This window comes from Oryctolagus cuniculus, chromosome 13, assembly GCF_051225735.1.
Source record: "Oryctolagus cuniculus isolate XC-2025 breed Fujian yellow rabbit chromosome 13, ASM5122573v1, whole genome shotgun sequence".
In the NCBI taxonomy this organism is placed as follows: Eukaryota; Metazoa; Chordata; class Mammalia; order Lagomorpha; family Leporidae; genus Oryctolagus; species Oryctolagus cuniculus.
In genome coordinates this window covers 103,099,708-103,115,399 of record NC_142879.1, presented here as the reverse complement: position 1 = coordinate 103,115,399, position 15,692 = coordinate 103,099,708, and the positions used below count along the sequence as shown (strand labels likewise).

Genomic DNA, 15,692 nt, shown 5'->3' with positions numbered 1-15,692 from the left:
AGGCCGCGGAGGCCGGGCTGTGGCACCGGCGTGGTGAGGGACCCTGGAGGAGTGACACGCGCGGCCAGGACTCTTGAGGGACTGATTCTGAGGATGGACTGCATGGGGAGGGCTCCAGCTCCGGAGGCAGACGCGGAGGCCTTGGGGACACACACAGAGGGGTGGCGGTGGGGGACACAAGGTTGCTGGGCCAGGCAGTAGATGAGGAAGCCCAGGACTGCCAGGAAGTTCCAATCTGGGCATACCCCTGGTCCCCACAAGGCACCCCAAGGGCAAGGCAGCCCTGATGACTTGGGAGCTGCCTGGGGCACTGCTACCATTGGAAGGGGGCCCTGGGAGGTGGGGGGTCGCTCTGCAAAGCTCCAGCAGACACCCCTGTAAAAGCCCAGCGCCCCCTGCTTTGCACACAAGCTCCGGTATGAACTGTCTGCAGAGTTTTGCCAAAAGGCTCAGGCCGAATGGAAACTCAAGGGCAGCCAGAGTCCTGGGGGGCGGGAGGCAGCCAAGAGAGGCAAGGCGGGTGTCGAATAAAGGCCGACACCCGGCGTGGACCAAGACGTCCTTGGATGTGGAAGATTTTGCTCAGATCCCCAAAGTTTGGCCTGCAGCACCGCTGTTAGCCACGGTTCTGCCCACAGTCCCCCACCCCCACCCCATAACCAGCGACCCTGGTGGGAGGGGGCAGCCGGAACCACAACAGGGGGTGGGTGGCAGCAGAGTCGTGGGTGCTGTTGAGGAGCACCCCATGCGCGTGCACACTGGGCATTTACGGCCCTGAGCCTCACTGCCCCACTCAAGCCCCACGCCAGCCCCACGCCAGCCCCTCACCAGCAGCCGCGCCTGGAAAAACCAGAAACAGCCCCGGCATCTCGAGGCGCCCCCTGGGGTTACGGCAGTGGCTGCCCTGTGGAAGCCGCCACGGTGCTCACCGATGATGCTCTCCGCTATAAATATTCTGTTTTTCTACCTGATAAAAATAATGCCTGCCCATCCTCGTCCACCTGACCCGGGAGAAAGAATCCACAGTTTGTTTTTTTTTTTTTTTTAAAGGAGCAGTATGTCCGATCAACCTTAAAAGTTCCTACACCCCATGGCTGTTTTTTCAAAAGAGGCGAATCACCCAGCTCAATCGCACAAAGACCGCAGGTATCACCACATAGAGAGTCCCAGATCTACAACCCACAGCGCGTCTTCTGCTAAATTCTGCAGCATCACCGACTGGGGAAATCAAGTCTGGAGAACGAGTACCTCTCACTACAGAAGGATGTCCGCTTGCCCAGGGACCTCTACAGCCACATGAATCCATCAGAGAAGGGAAACAGCATCCGCCCGCTGACCCCCGCCCCGCACCTGTGATCTGATCAAAAGTCCCACGTGTGGGGAACAGACTTCCAGGAGTGACAACTCCACAGCAAGCACTAAGTTACAGACTAAGTTACAGGAGCCGAACTTTAGCCGTAGGCACCTCTGGGATCGCCAAGTGAGTCCTTTTGTTTTTCAGGGGGAAAAAATCCAATTATTCCAAACCCCAGGCTATCTACGGGAATAGTGGCAGTAACATTCCAGTGCCTGAAATCAACAAATCCTTAGGAAATAAGCTCAGACAGATGGCACTTAAAAAAAAAAAAAAAAAAGCAACCACTGTTTTTAGATTTATAGGAAGAGTTTTCACTTACTTCAAATTTCTGTATAATCCTTGTTCCTCTAAGTGAAAGGGAGAGGGGAACTCACACTGCAATTTCTTATTTTTTTTCCTAATTAAAAAATAAATAAATAAAGCCAAACACTCTAGCCGTATCGTCTAATCCAGCTTCGGCCGGCTGGCCGCGACTGTTTTCTTCCAGCCTCTTCTCAACGCACACCGCGGGTCCAATAGCAAAAAGTTCTACCGCGGTCGCGTTGTAGGAAAACCAAGGATCCCGATGCAAACAGGGCCAGTGCCTCTCTCAGGAGCGACGATGATTCAAAGCAGGATAAATTTAGAACGGTGCTTTCCAAAAGGCTTTCGGACAACCCCGGGCAGGAAAGAGGTGAGGGCTACATCCCTGAAGTGTGTCTGCGGAAAGAACACCAGAATAGTAGTAAAAAGAGTCTTCTATTGGAGGTGCTCCGTCCCCGGGTGTCCTTGAGGCTGCTCGTCCCCGATGTGGCCTTGGTGGAACCGTCCATGACTGGGTAAATGCACTTGAAACCTGAGGAGTTGCAGCCTGGGAGGATGGGACACAGGCAGTGTGGCAATCCTGCGAGGGGACCGGCCTTTTATGGCCTGAACTCGAGAGACTTGATACCAGCTAATGGCCCAGAAATAGCCTGAACCTCAGAGGAACCCATCAGCTGTTGCAACAGGCGCTGGCCAGCAGCCACTCACTCCACTGCCCGCATTGTCTTTCAACGCGTTCTATCGTGGCTGCCCACCGACCTGGCCACGGGCACCGAACGGGCAGACATGGCTCCGCTCTAGTCTTTTAGAGCCGAAGAAAAGCGCAGCCCATCGGTGAGCGAGCTCAGCTAAGGAATGTCCCCAGCATGTCTTATCTGTATGCACAGAGAACGCACGGCCAGCTCTTCTGGCCCATGACAGCCGCCGTCTCTGGATTCCTCACTGCTTCTAGCACACTGACGACCAGAAGGGAGAATGGAAGGACACTCTCTATCCCAACACATACGTTCTTGTCCAAAAACCAAGCATAGGCCTTTGCCGCCCATGGACCTCAGCTCACTCCTGTCACTTAAAAGGCACATGAACTTGAACTAATACAACCGCCATCTACACAGCACAGCCCCCCTTGGAACAGGCAACCGACTCCACTTTAGACCTTAGCTATCACAATGCTGCTTACAAAGATACTTACAATTTGGGGTCTCTGTTGTTAGGGAGAAGAGCCAAGTCTCCAGCACTCCTCGCCTCCAGGGAGGGGACACCCAGAGTGTCGGCTTTCTCAGACCACCAGCTGCCCCCGCTGGGAGGGAGGGAGGGAGGCCGGCCTCAAGGGGCTAGAGCTGCATTCCTGTTACTAATTAACCCTGCAGACAATGCCTCCTCCTCCCGTCCTGTGCCTGGCCAGGTGAAGATGACCATATTCTAGCACATATTTCAAAACAGCTGAAGCCAGGATTTCCACTGATCGCACCCCAAAGCAGCCACAGAAATGTTTTCAGTTAATAGATGAGCTTTCTGATACTGAGTCGCTCATCACACAGTGTACACCTGCATCGAAACATCCCTGTGGGACCCAGAAATCTGTATAGTCAGTGTGTCATTCACACACACACAGACACAGACACACACAACAGGACAGGTGTCATAATTCAGCACTGGCTTCAGGACCGTTTTGTACGAGGGTTAAAAACAATTCATGCAATCTTTCACCTGCTTCCAGGTGGCAAACCAAACCTCACAGTGCCCTCATCTCCGTCCTGGCCCTCGTCTTATTTTTCCCTTGGACCAATTTTGGCTTTCCCTTCTTGTTCTGTCACAGCTGCTGTCCTGGAGCAACACAGGGACAAAAACCAAATGAGAGTGTATGTAAACCAGCTGATTATCCGGGTCTTTAAACAGAAGAAAGGAGGAGAAAACTGAACTGCTGGCAATATAAAAATGCAGAAATTTTTTTCCTAAAATAGACTCACTCCCACTAAATAAATACCTATCCTTTGTAGGTCTCTTAAGCCATCACACACGGTGTCCCTGTAGCAACCGCCCGTGCACTGGAGTCTAACAAGGTAATGCTTCTTAGCCACGTCTTCTATTACAGTTTTGGTCTCTGAGATGCAGTCCCCTTAAACTCCTTCCAAGTTTTTCTGCCTAACTGAGCAAACTCACATCACACCCACTTCTTTTTTTTTTTTCTATTTTTTTTTTTTAATTTTTTAGCAGGCAGAGTATATAGTGACAGAGAGAGAGACAGAGAGAAAGGTCTTCCTTTGCCGTTGGTTCACCCTCCAATGGCCGCCGCAGCCGGCGCGCTGCGGCCGGCGCACCACGCCGATCCGATGGCAGGAGCCAGGTACTTCTCCTGGTCTCCCATGGGATGCAGGGCCCAAGCACTTGGGCCATCCTCCACTGCACTCCCTGGCCACAGCAGAGAGCTGGCCTGGAAGAGGGGCAACCGGGACAGAATCCGGCGCCCCGACCAGGACTAGAACCCGGTGTGCCGGCGCCGCAAGGCAGAGGATTAGCCTAGTGAGCCGCAGCGCCGGCCATCCATATCACACCCACTTCTTCCCACAAAATAACACAATAAAATGGAAAATCACACTTGATGAATTAGAATCAGGCTTTGGACCTGGTGGTTAAGATGTCCATGTCCCACATGAGTACCTGTGCTGAAGTCCTAGCGCCAGCTTCCTGCCAGTGCAGACCCTGGGAGGCCGAGGTGATGGCTTCAGGTGGGTGGAGCCTCTCCACTCATCTGAGAAACTTGACCATGGATGGAGTCCCAGGCTCCCAGCTCCAGCCTGGCACAGCCCCAGCTGTTGCAGGCATTTGGGAAGTGAATCAGCACATGGGATCCTCGTCTCCCTCTCTCCCCCTCTCTCTCTTTTCCTATCTCTCTCTGCCTCTCAAATAAACAAAACAAAATAAAGATTATGAAGAGCTAGACTTATACTAGACTTAGACATGTCCTTGACATTTGATAAGTAACTATTTCCCATTTTCTACTGTTTCATACTAGAATTATAACTGCATTCATATCTCCATAACACCTATTTTATACCAATCAGGAGCTTATGGGAATCAGAACTACAAACACAATACAGTTTATAATCCTTCCAAAGAAAGCAAAACATTGAGACACAGACCTACGTCAAAACATGCACGACTGATATTTTAAAAGTCACAAAGAGCCAAGGGAAAAAATCGGAGATGATCTAAATAAATCGACACTACGCTTGTCGATGGGAGGGGTCGGTGTAGTGATGATGTCAGTAATCCCTAAATTGACCTGTAAGTTTAACAGAATTCCTAGTGAAACCCTCCAGGGATTTTTGGCAGAAAAATACGAGTTTAATCTAAAATGTATATCAAAAGGCACAGTCCAGGGACAGGAGAAGATGCAAATGAGATGAATCAGTCCATCCCATCATAAGGGCTACTATGGTAACCAACACAGCACGGCATTGCTGAAGGGACAGATGTGTAAAGTAGGTCAATGGAACAGAAGAGAGAATCCAAACAAGGCCCCCACTAATATGCCCCAATGATACCTGTGCCTTTTAAAGATAGTGCTAGAGCAACCGGGCGTCCCATAGGAAAAGAAAGAAAAGACCCTTGGGTTAATCCTCACTGTGGTACATCCATGGCGTGGAATACGACTCAGCAGTAAAAAGGAAGAAACTATTGACACACACGTGGACTTGGATTGACAGTGTAGGGAATTCATGCTGTGAGAGAAAGCCCGGGGGGCCAGCTGCTGCCCACAGGGCCGGCATTCCATACAGGCACAGGTCTGAGTCCCAGTTGTTCCACTTCCTGCTAACACACCTGGGAAAAGCAGAGGAAGATGGCCCAGGTCCCTTGGCCCATGCACTCACATGGGAGACCTGGAGGAAGCTCCTGGCTCCTGGCTTCAGTCTGGCCCAGCCCCAGCCATTGCCACCATTTGAGGAGTGAACTAGTAGATGGAAGATCTCTCTCTCTCTCTCTCTCTCTCTCTCTCCCCTGCGTAACTCCACCTTTCAAATGAATAAAATATCTTTAAAAAAAAGCAAGCAAGCAAGGCTACCCCCAAATGCCGGATGCTGTATGACTGCACTCATACACGTTCCCCAGGTGAGAACTTTATGGCCATCAAGGACCCACAGAGGTTACTGGAGTTCAGGCATGCACAAGTGAGCCTCGTTCTAGAACTCTGGTGGACTGAGTGTATGGCGTCCGTGCCCTGGCTGGGTCAGGCTGTCAGAGTCTGGGACGACGTTAGGGTTGAGAGAAGCTGGGTAACAAGACGCACGGTATTTCTTGAGGCTGCATTTGAAGCCGTCATGATCTCAAAGTTAAAAGGGCACTTAAACGTTCTGTTCACGGAACACAAGAAACCCAGTTCAAATGAAACTTCCGGTACCGACTGGCTACTTCTCATAACTGCACTTTAAATAAACCTTTGGGGCTGGCGTTGTGGCGCAGCAGGTTAACACCCTGGCCTGAAGCGCTGACATCCCATATGGGTGCCGGTTCAAGACCTGGCTGCTCTACTTCCAACCCAGCTCTCTACTATGGCCTGGGAAAGCAGTAGAAGATGGCTCAAGTCCTTGTGCCCCTGTACCCGTGTGCGAGACCCGGAAGAAACTCCTGGTTCTTGGCTTCGGATGGATGCAGCTCTGGGCATTATGGCCAATTGGGGAGTGGACCAGCGGATGGAAGACTTCTCTCTCTCTCTCTCTCTCTCTCTCTTCCTCTCCTCTCTCTGTGTAACTCTGACTTTCAAATAAATAAATAAATCTTAAAAATAAATAAATAAATAAATAAGCTTTTATGGGGTTATCTACACTAATTGTACACTAACGCTGTCTGAAGTACTTCAGGTGGGAAATATTTTTTTGTTCCTCCAAGAAATTAAAGCTATTGATCTAAACGAAAATATCTGATACCAAATGCTGCTTTTTGATGGGATGGAACCCTTTTTTGTTCTGCCAAGGACATCTGGATATTTCTAACATCATAACATCCATCGCGGGCCACACAAAATGATCAACTTAAAAATCAGCCTGCTATCGGTTTATCCGATTTCAAGTCTCGCCTGAGCACACGGTTTTGCAAGCTTATCCAGTCTGGGCCAGGTGTTCCACACCCCTGCCTGGGCCTGGTGCCCCTAGGGCCTTGCCAGGGATAGGACAGGCCATGTGACATTCACAAGCCAATCCTCTCTGCCCAAGATGAGTGACTTCCCAAACGTGACCCACACTGGAGAAACAACGAGAAAACAACTCTTTGGAAAGAGGGGACGCCAGGTCATCTCAAATGCTCATGCTACTATAAATATCACAGCCAACAAGCTTCGGAATGGTGCCGTCCCACGCTCTGCTCTGCCAGGCCTCGTTCTGCAAACCCCAAGGACAACAGAACAGCTCAGCCCTCCACGCGGTGGAACGGGCACACGGAGAACCCAGGCGGGCCCGTGATCCTCTGGGATCTCACAGCATAAAACCCAGGTCCAAACCCACACAGCACTTTGGGAGGCCACACGCTAACTCAGGATTCCTCCTGCAGAGGATACCGGGAGGTGCCCAGGAGAGACGGGGCTGTGCCAGCCCACACGTGGGCTCCAGCTCCTCTCATCTCCTGCCCCCAAATCCTCAGCCACACTTGCCTCTCTACTTCTCTCCATCACATCCCGTGCGTCCATCCCACTGAGGCCCCACTCATGTCTCCACCAGTTTTGCAAGGGATTCCTGCGCCCTCCATGCTCAGAAACTGCCTTCCCTGGCCACAGACCCTTCTGATGCTGAAGTGGCCCCTCCACGACCTCCAACGCCCTCTGTCCACTTCCGCCTCCCCGCCGGGTCCTCCTGGGTAGAATTCCTTCAACGCCAGCTACCTTCTGTGGCTCTCCCCACGCCCGCAGCTTCCTTGACCCTCCCTCGCTTCACCAGGGCTCTGAGCTCGGCAGTCTTCCGGGCTTCTCAAAGCAGAAGTCAGGATGCTGGGGGTTGCTTGCAGCTCAGGACACCAGGAAAGCTCCCTGGGCCGTGGGTGCTCCCCCTCTCCCATCACGACATCGGCCTGTTTCCTGGCTGGTTGCAGCCTCACTTGCATCTCACTTCTCAGCAAACTCAGCCTCGCTGTCCACGCCTACTGTACTCGATGCTCTAGTGGCCCTGAAGCGGGATGGCTGCAAGGATCTTTGACTCTGCCTCTCCCTCCCACTGCCTCCTCCCAAACCCATCCTTCCCACTGCCTCCAGAGTGGTCTTGACAACCAGACCCTGGCAGCAGCACACTCACAGCCCCTCCCTGGCAGGCGCAGCTGGATCAGAAGTGAGGCAGCCGGGACACAGACCTGCACCCATGTAGGATGCTTTTGTCACAGGCAGCGGCTTTACTCACAACGCCAGAACGCCAGCCCCTGAATGACTATTTTTTAATTAAAAAACAAAAAATTTATTTATTTGAGAGGCAGAGAGAGTGAGCGAGTGAGAGTGCTCTCATCTGCTAATTCACTCCCCAAAAGCCCACAACAACCCTGGCTGGGACGAGGCCAAAGTCAAGGGCTGGGAACTCAAGGTCAGTCTCCCATGTGGGTGGCAGAGTCCAGTGACTTGAGCCATGACTGCAGGACCTCCCAGCAGGGTCACACTGATGGGAAGCCGGAGTTGGGTACCAAACCCAGGACACTCCAATGTGACATGACTATGGCTCAATCAGCATCCTTCTTTAAGATCTATTATATTAATGTGAAAGGCAGAGTAACAGAGAAAAAGAGAGACAGAGAGAGAGATCTCCCATCCTCTGGTTGGCTCCCCAAATGGCTACAATGGGCAGGGCTGGACCAGGCTGAAGCCAGGAGCCTGGAACTCCATCCTAGTCTTCCACAAGGGTCTGGGGCATCCTCTGCTACTTTCCCAGGTGCATTATCAGGGAGCTGGACCAGAAACAGAGCAGCTGGGCCGCCAACCAGCACTCTGAAGTGGATGCCGGCATCGCAAGTGGAGGCTTAACCTGCTACACCACAACACCGGCCCCTTAACAGACACCTTAACCAGGCCACTCACTCACTTACCCCGGAACTGAATTTTTTTTAAGGGGAAACGTGAGACCACTGTGGTAAAAGAATCACTGTTACCTTCTTACACTTCAACACGCATCACTAAGAGGAAAAATATATCCAGTTAGAAATACTTTAGAAACGACACTTAACCCAGAGCTGGCCTCTTAGAGACCAAGACTTACGGCACCTCGGACTCTCGTGGACACACTCCTAACAGGTGTCAAGATGACAGGGACTGGTAGTGCTTCGCGGCAAACATCACGCGTAGGTAAACCCAAGACGGCTGTGACACACAGGGACATCGGCCAGCAGGCCGTGTTGGTGGAGAACAAAGCACGATGGCTTTGGGATAAATTCCAAAGTCCCTGGCCTGGGTGACGCGGCCCCTTCCCACCTCTTCAGGGGACACCACACCATCCTCCCAGCACAGGGTCCACACCCACCTGAGAAGCCACACAGCCCACCCATCTGTGCCACATCCTGGCTGTTCCCCGCTCAGAGCCGGATTCCTTCTTTCTTCTCGCTCACTAAGTCCCTAACCATCCCTCGAGCCTCAACTGACTTCAGTTCCCCTACAAACCCTCTCTGGACAGGTCTCTGATGCCCAGCCCCTAGCCTGGCAGTGTGCAGGGGGCGGGGCAGCCATCATACCCAGGGCAGAACCCAGCGACATCTGCCCCTCAACTTGAGGGGTCTGGCGCCTCGGAGGGAGCAGAAGGGAGGCACGGGGTCTCCTGGTGTCTGGGCTGAGCCTGAGCCGGTGGTACCAGGGGCAAACAATCTAGTTAGTGGGTAGATTTTTTTTTTTTTTTTTTGACAGGCAGAGTGGACAGTGAGAGAGAGAGACAGAGAGAAAGATCTTCCTTTGCCGTTGTTTCACCCTCCAATGGCCGCCACGGCCAGCGCGCTGCAGCTGGCACACCGCGCTGATCCGAAGGCAGGAGCCAGGCGCTTCTCCTGGTCTCCCATGGGGTGCAGGGCCCAAGCACTTGGGCCATCCTCCACTGCACTCCCGGGCCACAGCAGAGAGCTGGCCTGGAAGGGGAGCAACTGGGACAGAATCCGGCGCCCTGACCGGGACTAGAACCCGGTGTGCCAGCGCCGCTAGGTGGAGGATTAGCCTATTGAGCCACGGTGCCGGCCATAGTGGGTAGATTTTTAACAATGACAAAAAAAAGAGGTACATTACTTTTCAAATTAAAAAAAAAAAATCCCTCTCCCAGATAGTCTAAATCAATGCATCCATGGAATCTGTCTGGACTTTCTCTCCTGACTTCTCATCCCCAAGGTCATCTCCAAGATGCTGGCTCGAGCAACCCACCGGCGAGCCAGCTCCACTGTCCCACAGCAAACCCGGGCAGGCGCAGCGCTGCTGGGCTCACGGGCACAGTGAAATGCGAGGCTGCTAGGGCGAGCCGGGTCCTGGGCCAAACCTCTCCCTCCCAGATGTCACCGGGCTCTGAGTCTTCAGAGCAGCCGGAGATGGACAGAGGGTGATATGCCCTGTTTAGGTCATTATCAGTTGAAAAATAGAGGATTTCCACCTGCCCTCACGCAGTAGCACATTACAGGGCACAGCCACAGAGGACGCCCCTCCGGTGGGGATGGGGCCAAGGATCGGACCTTACGCAGGAGCACGGTGTGACAGAGCTGAGAAGCCCTGCAGCCCCAGCCAGGAGTGAGGGGCAAGCATGGCCCAGCCCAGCAGAACAGGGTCCTCTGTGGGGGGCCGTGCACCTGCCAAGGCAGAAAGGCCTGATGAGCTTAGGACAAGGAGGAAGCTGGTGATTCCACAAGACCAAACCCCTCTGCGTTGTGTCCTAGCAGGGCGGGGCGTGTGGCCTCCACCTGGGCACTCGGGCTCTGACTCCTCCAGCGCAGGTAGTAACTTGCAGATGCACACGGGGGCAGGGGCTGCAGATGGGAGTTGGGGAGTGGGGGAGAAGTTCTGAAAAGTGAAGCCTAAGAGCATGGGGGGGGGGGGCGGACAGAACGACGAGGGGTGGGACTGGCTTTGTGCTGCTTGTGACGCTGCCCGCGTCCCATATCAGAGCCCCCACTGAGTCCCAGCTGCTCCGCTTCCAATCCAGCTCCCTGCTAATGCACCCAGGAAGACAGTGGAAGACAGCCCAAGTCTTGGCTGCTGTACTTCCACTCCAGCTCTCTGCTATGGCCTGGGAGATGAGAGAGTGAGAGATGGCCCAAGAGCTTGGGCCCCTGCACCCACCTGCGAGACCTGGAAGAAGCTCCTGGCTCCTGGCTTCGGATCGGCACAGCTCTGGCTGTTGAGGCCATTGGGGAGTGAACCAGCGGATGGAAGACCTCTCTCTCTCTCTCTCTCTCTCTCTCTCTCTCTGTAACTCTGCCTCTCAAATAAAGTAACTTTTTTAAAAAAAATTATCTTTCTTTTTTGAAAAGATTTATTTATTTGAAAGGCCGGGCCAATCCAAAGCCAGGAGCCAGGAGCTTCCTCCTGGCCTCCCAAGAGGGTGCAGGGCCCAAGCACCTGGGCCACCTTCCAAACATCGCCACGTTCCTACCTCTGAAACCATGACTGACCTGAAGACAGAGATTTGCCTCTGCTTTGTGGGCGGCTGTTAACATCCAGAGCCTAGAGCCGTGCCTAGGATACAGTAAGCACTCAATAAATATTTGTTGCTTGAAGAGTATATATTCCGGGAGCCGGCGTCGTGGTGAATGGGGTCCAGCTGCCACCTGTGACACTGGCATTCCATATGGGCGCCAAGTCCCAGCTGCTCCACCCCCATCATGCTCCCTGCTAGTGCCCCCGGGAAAGCAGCGCAAGATGGCCCAAGGGCTTGGGCCCCTGCATGAACATGGGAGACCCAGAAGAAACTCCTGGCTCCTGGCTTTGGACTGGCCCAGCCCTGGCCATTGTAGCCATCTGGGGAGTGAATCAGAGGATGGAAGCACTCTCTCTCTCTCTCTCTCTCTCTCTAACTCTTTCAAATAAACACATCTTTAAAAAAAAGAACATATATTCTGCAGTGCCCACGCCAACACTCTGAGGGTTCCCCCAAGGTCAGGGGCTCCCCGTTTACGGGATCTGAAAGCTTGCCAGCTTTGCAGAGACTGCTCCCAGGCCCCAGGCGAGTTTGCCTCCTTTCCAAATACGTCTTGGGGAAAGTTTTCCTCGGGAAGCTGTGTCTGATTTCAATAGAGGGTCTGCTTGGGGAAAAAAAAAAAAAAGCTGTGTCTGCATTCTAATCCAGGCTTGGCACCCACCACGCACATGCGGTGCCCGGGGGACCCCCGTGCGCGCAGCACACAGCTTGCGAGCCTCCGCGGGAGGCTCAGCATCCGGACCAGCCGTGAAGGCCCTCGGTGACGCCGTGTGACCATGGCCAAGTGGGCTCGTTCAGCCCTTTGTCCTCAGAAACACAATACCGCCTTCTATACCAGCAAGCATTTGTTCAAACCCTCGGGGGGCAGTGCAGGATATGAAAATTACAGTAATCTAATCTCGTGCAGGAAGAAGTATGCATCACCATGACATGGTGACGGAGGCCAGGCCTGGCCGAGGCCAGGGGTCCACAGGGGAGGCTCCCCGGGGGGGGCTGTGGACCAAACATCCAGGCCTGCCACACTCAGGTCTGCATCGCCAGGAGGAGGAGAAGCGGAGAGGGGGCCAGGATCTCAGGGCCACGCTTTCACACTTGGCCCCTGGCAAGCATGCAAGTCTCTCGCAGCCTGGGTTTTGCTGTACCCGACCGATTTCCACGGCTGAACATCTGAGGTTCCTTGCGGGTAGGAACCAAGGGCCTGCGGCATCACCGGCGTCTGGAAGCCTGCATCCTCAGCGAGCGAAAACAACAGGAGGAGCACAGGGCGGGCAGGGGCGACCGCACCCCCGAGCCCACAGCCCCGCAATGCAGGCTCCTGCAGGAAGCTGGCCTCTCTGAGCTCCCGCCTGCACCCCCCACCCCCAGAAGCCGCAGCCCAGTGCACCGGGGAGCGACGGTCAAGCCCGCAGCTCCAGCCTCGTACCACACAGCTGTGTTCAATTTTCCGTCCTTGGGGTTTCAAAAGGAACATTTATTCTAGGGCCAGGATTCTCAAGTTTTATGGTTATACAACTCCCTCCCAGGGCCAAAGAATGTTTGAAAAGTTCTGAAATAGGCAAAAAAAAAAAAATCAGGAGAAGAATCCAGATGAAATGAAATTAAAAAAAATGAAGACCCATTCGTATGTACAGCCTGTGGCTTGGTCGTATTAAACCTTCTGTCGGCTTTATACAAGCAGAGGTGTGAGTGTGGGTGAGAGAGAGGGAGAGAGGGAGGGAGGGAGGGAGGGAGAGAGAGAGAGAGGGAGGGGGAGAGAGGGGGGTAGAGAGAGAGGGAGGGAGGGAGAGAGAGGGAGAGAGAGGGAGGGGGAGAGAAGGGGTAGAGAGAGAGAGAGGGAGGGAGGGAGAGGGAGAGGGAAGGAGGGAGAGGGAGGGAGAGAGAGGAAGGGGGGAGAGAGAGGGAGAGAAAAGGAGAGGGGGGAGAGAGAGAGGGAGGGAGGGAGAGAGAGGGAGAGAAAAGGAGAGGGGGGAGAGAGAGAGGGAGGGAGGGAGAGAGAGGGAAAGGGAGAGAGAGAGGAAAAGAGAGAGGGGGAGGGGGAGAGAGAGGGAGAGAAGGGAGAGAGAGAGAAGGAGAGAGAGAGAGAGCAGGTGAAAAAGCAGAAGTACAAAGGTACATTTAGTCCCGCAGTTTCTGTTTCCTGCCCTTTGAAACAGGACCTACAGCTTAAATTGCATTTTAATAAACAATCACAAAGACATCCCTTTCCGATGCTTCTATGCCTGTCTGTTTTTCCTATTTAACAAGCTGGACACCCCCTGGTTTTTTGGTAGTGAGACAGAAGTTTAAAAAAAAATCTGTATTTTTCCTTAAGAAGTCTAGCGGCCTTTTTTTTTAATTGAAATGCTCTAAGCTAATTCATGATCAACATCCAAAAATCACTGCCGGGAGTCGGGAGGGGACATTCAAACAACACAACCACTACGGACAAAAGGCTGAGCCGCACCCCCAGCCCAGGGAACGCCAGCCAGATGTCAAAACACACTCTCTTACCCGCGGTCCTGGGCTCCTCTCTGTTCATGTCACCTGCAGTCCCACATCCCAAAGGCTCCGTCTGCACCAACGCACAAACAACCTTTCCTTTGGACTCAAGTCTCCGCGGGGCTGCCTGCCCATGCACACACACCCAGCGGATCTGACACACCAGGCCAAACCCAGGCCTGCGACACAGTGCACACCACCCACATTAGAAGCCTGGCCCCAGCCCAAGACAAACAAGACATTTCTGAGAGACAAAGTAATTTGCACAGATCCACCCGGAGCGGCAAGACGGACTGAGTCCCGCTCCTCGAAATGACCAGCAGAGCTGCTTGGGGCACCTGCTGCCCTTCGTCCCAGTCTCTGAAAGCGATCAGAAGACGAGGTGAACTGACCTGGCCCGGCCCACTTCCTGTAGAGCAATGGCCACACGCTCCGGTCAAGAGGCGGTTGGTCCCGAGCGCAGGAAACCAAGCTCCTTCTCTTGGGCACCTGCTCCCCCATCGCCCCCGTATCTGAAAACACCACTTTCTCTCGCTGCTCTCGAATCAAGAGAGCAGAAGGGCCCTTGGCACTGTCTGGCGGCCAAGGTAACAGGTTGAAGTCCAAAGGATTCCTCCCGGATAATGGCTCTACTTCCCCCAGGGTTCCAAGTCGCTCCAGTCAGTTTCGGTTCTGAACCCGGGGCACAGGACAGCTGGAAAAACAGCAGCAACAACAACAAACAGGATGCTAAACCAGGCCTTCTCTGAAGTGGAGGTTCGGCACGGATGACAGTCTGGCTTCTAACCGAGCCAGGCGGACACACCACGAAATAGCATTTTCTCATAATGATGATTTTTAAAAGCCTGCGGCCCCAGCTGCTGAAGCTTGGGGTGCTCTTCTCAGAATAAGACTTTAAGATTTACTTATTTATTTGAAAGGCCAAGGGGTTCTGGGGGTAGGGGACGAGGTGGGGGGGGGGGGCTTCTACCCACTGGTTCACTCCCCTAAAGGCCACAATGGCTGGGGCTGGGCCAGGCTGAAGCCAAGAGTTTGGAACTCCACCCGGGGTCTCCCATGTGGGTGGCAGGGGCCCCAACACTTGGACATCTTCCACTGCTTTCCTAGGCACATTAGCAGGGAGCTGGATCAGAAGTGGAGCAACCAGGATTCAAACCAGCGCCCATATAGGATGCCGGCATCACAGGAGGTGGCTTAACTCACTGTGCCACAACACCAGCCAAGAATGAGAATGTTTGGATGAAAGCAATACTGAAAACTCCAGTCCTCAAACCCCCCAATACATGCTTACTACATACAATAAAATATAACCCAGCAACTATAAGCACACGTATTAAAACACGCTCAGACACTCAAGAAATACTCTTACAATGACCCTTTAACCAAGGTTAGAGAAACAAGAACATTCTTGAATTTCAAGCCCATTCATCCAATCATAAAACACTGGAACTTTAAACTATTTTTATGATAGGCCACTTATATTCCATACAAGTGAAGGTGCAAACTTTAGCTAACACTCAGATAGAACTTCAAAACCATGACTCACCAACAGGGGCAGGCGCATGTGTGTGGGCACACACACATCTCACACGAGAAAAATCAAACACTGCCTAGACACTCCCATGCTGTGCCATCATTATTCATGCAAAAAGCGTGTGTTTGGAACACTCCACATGGGCTGGCGAGCCCAACCAGGATCTTCCATGCAACAGAAGGGAAACATCGGTTGGGACCTACAGGAATATACATCTTAAAAGGTTGGTTTTGGGGCTGGCGCTGTGGCGCAGTGGGTTAACGCCCTGGTCTGAAGTGCTGGCATCCCTTATGGGCGCCAGTTCTAGTCCTGGCTGCTCCTCTTCCAATCCAGCTCTCTGCTATAGCCTGGGATAGCAGTAGAGGATGGCCCAAGTCCTTGGGACCCTGTA

General features: G+C 53.2%; 1 protein-coding gene across 17 annotated transcripts in view; it reads right to left on the bottom strand.

Annotated features, from left to right (window-relative positions):
- The window catches only part of SVIL (supervillin), a 204,028-nt gene that overhangs the window by 125,125 nt on the left and 63,211 nt on the right, over positions 1–15,692 (bottom strand). For 2 of the 17 annotated variants that reach the window (XM_051821609.3, XM_070056064.2), the window contains exon 1: positions 1,677–2,289. The exons of 12 other annotated variants lie outside the window; for them this stretch is intronic. Coding sequence is in view for 2 of the 5 variants with exons in the window: in XM_051821603.3 (XP_051677563.3) it covers positions 13,780–13,807 (28 nt within the window). In the remaining 3 variants the exon portion in view is untranslated. Of the gene's footprint in view, positions 1–1,676; positions 2,290–13,779; positions 13,932–15,692 lie in introns of those variants that run through there. 3 more of the 17 variants (XM_051821603.3, XM_089311874.1, XM_051821621.3) reach the window with 3 other exon arrangements.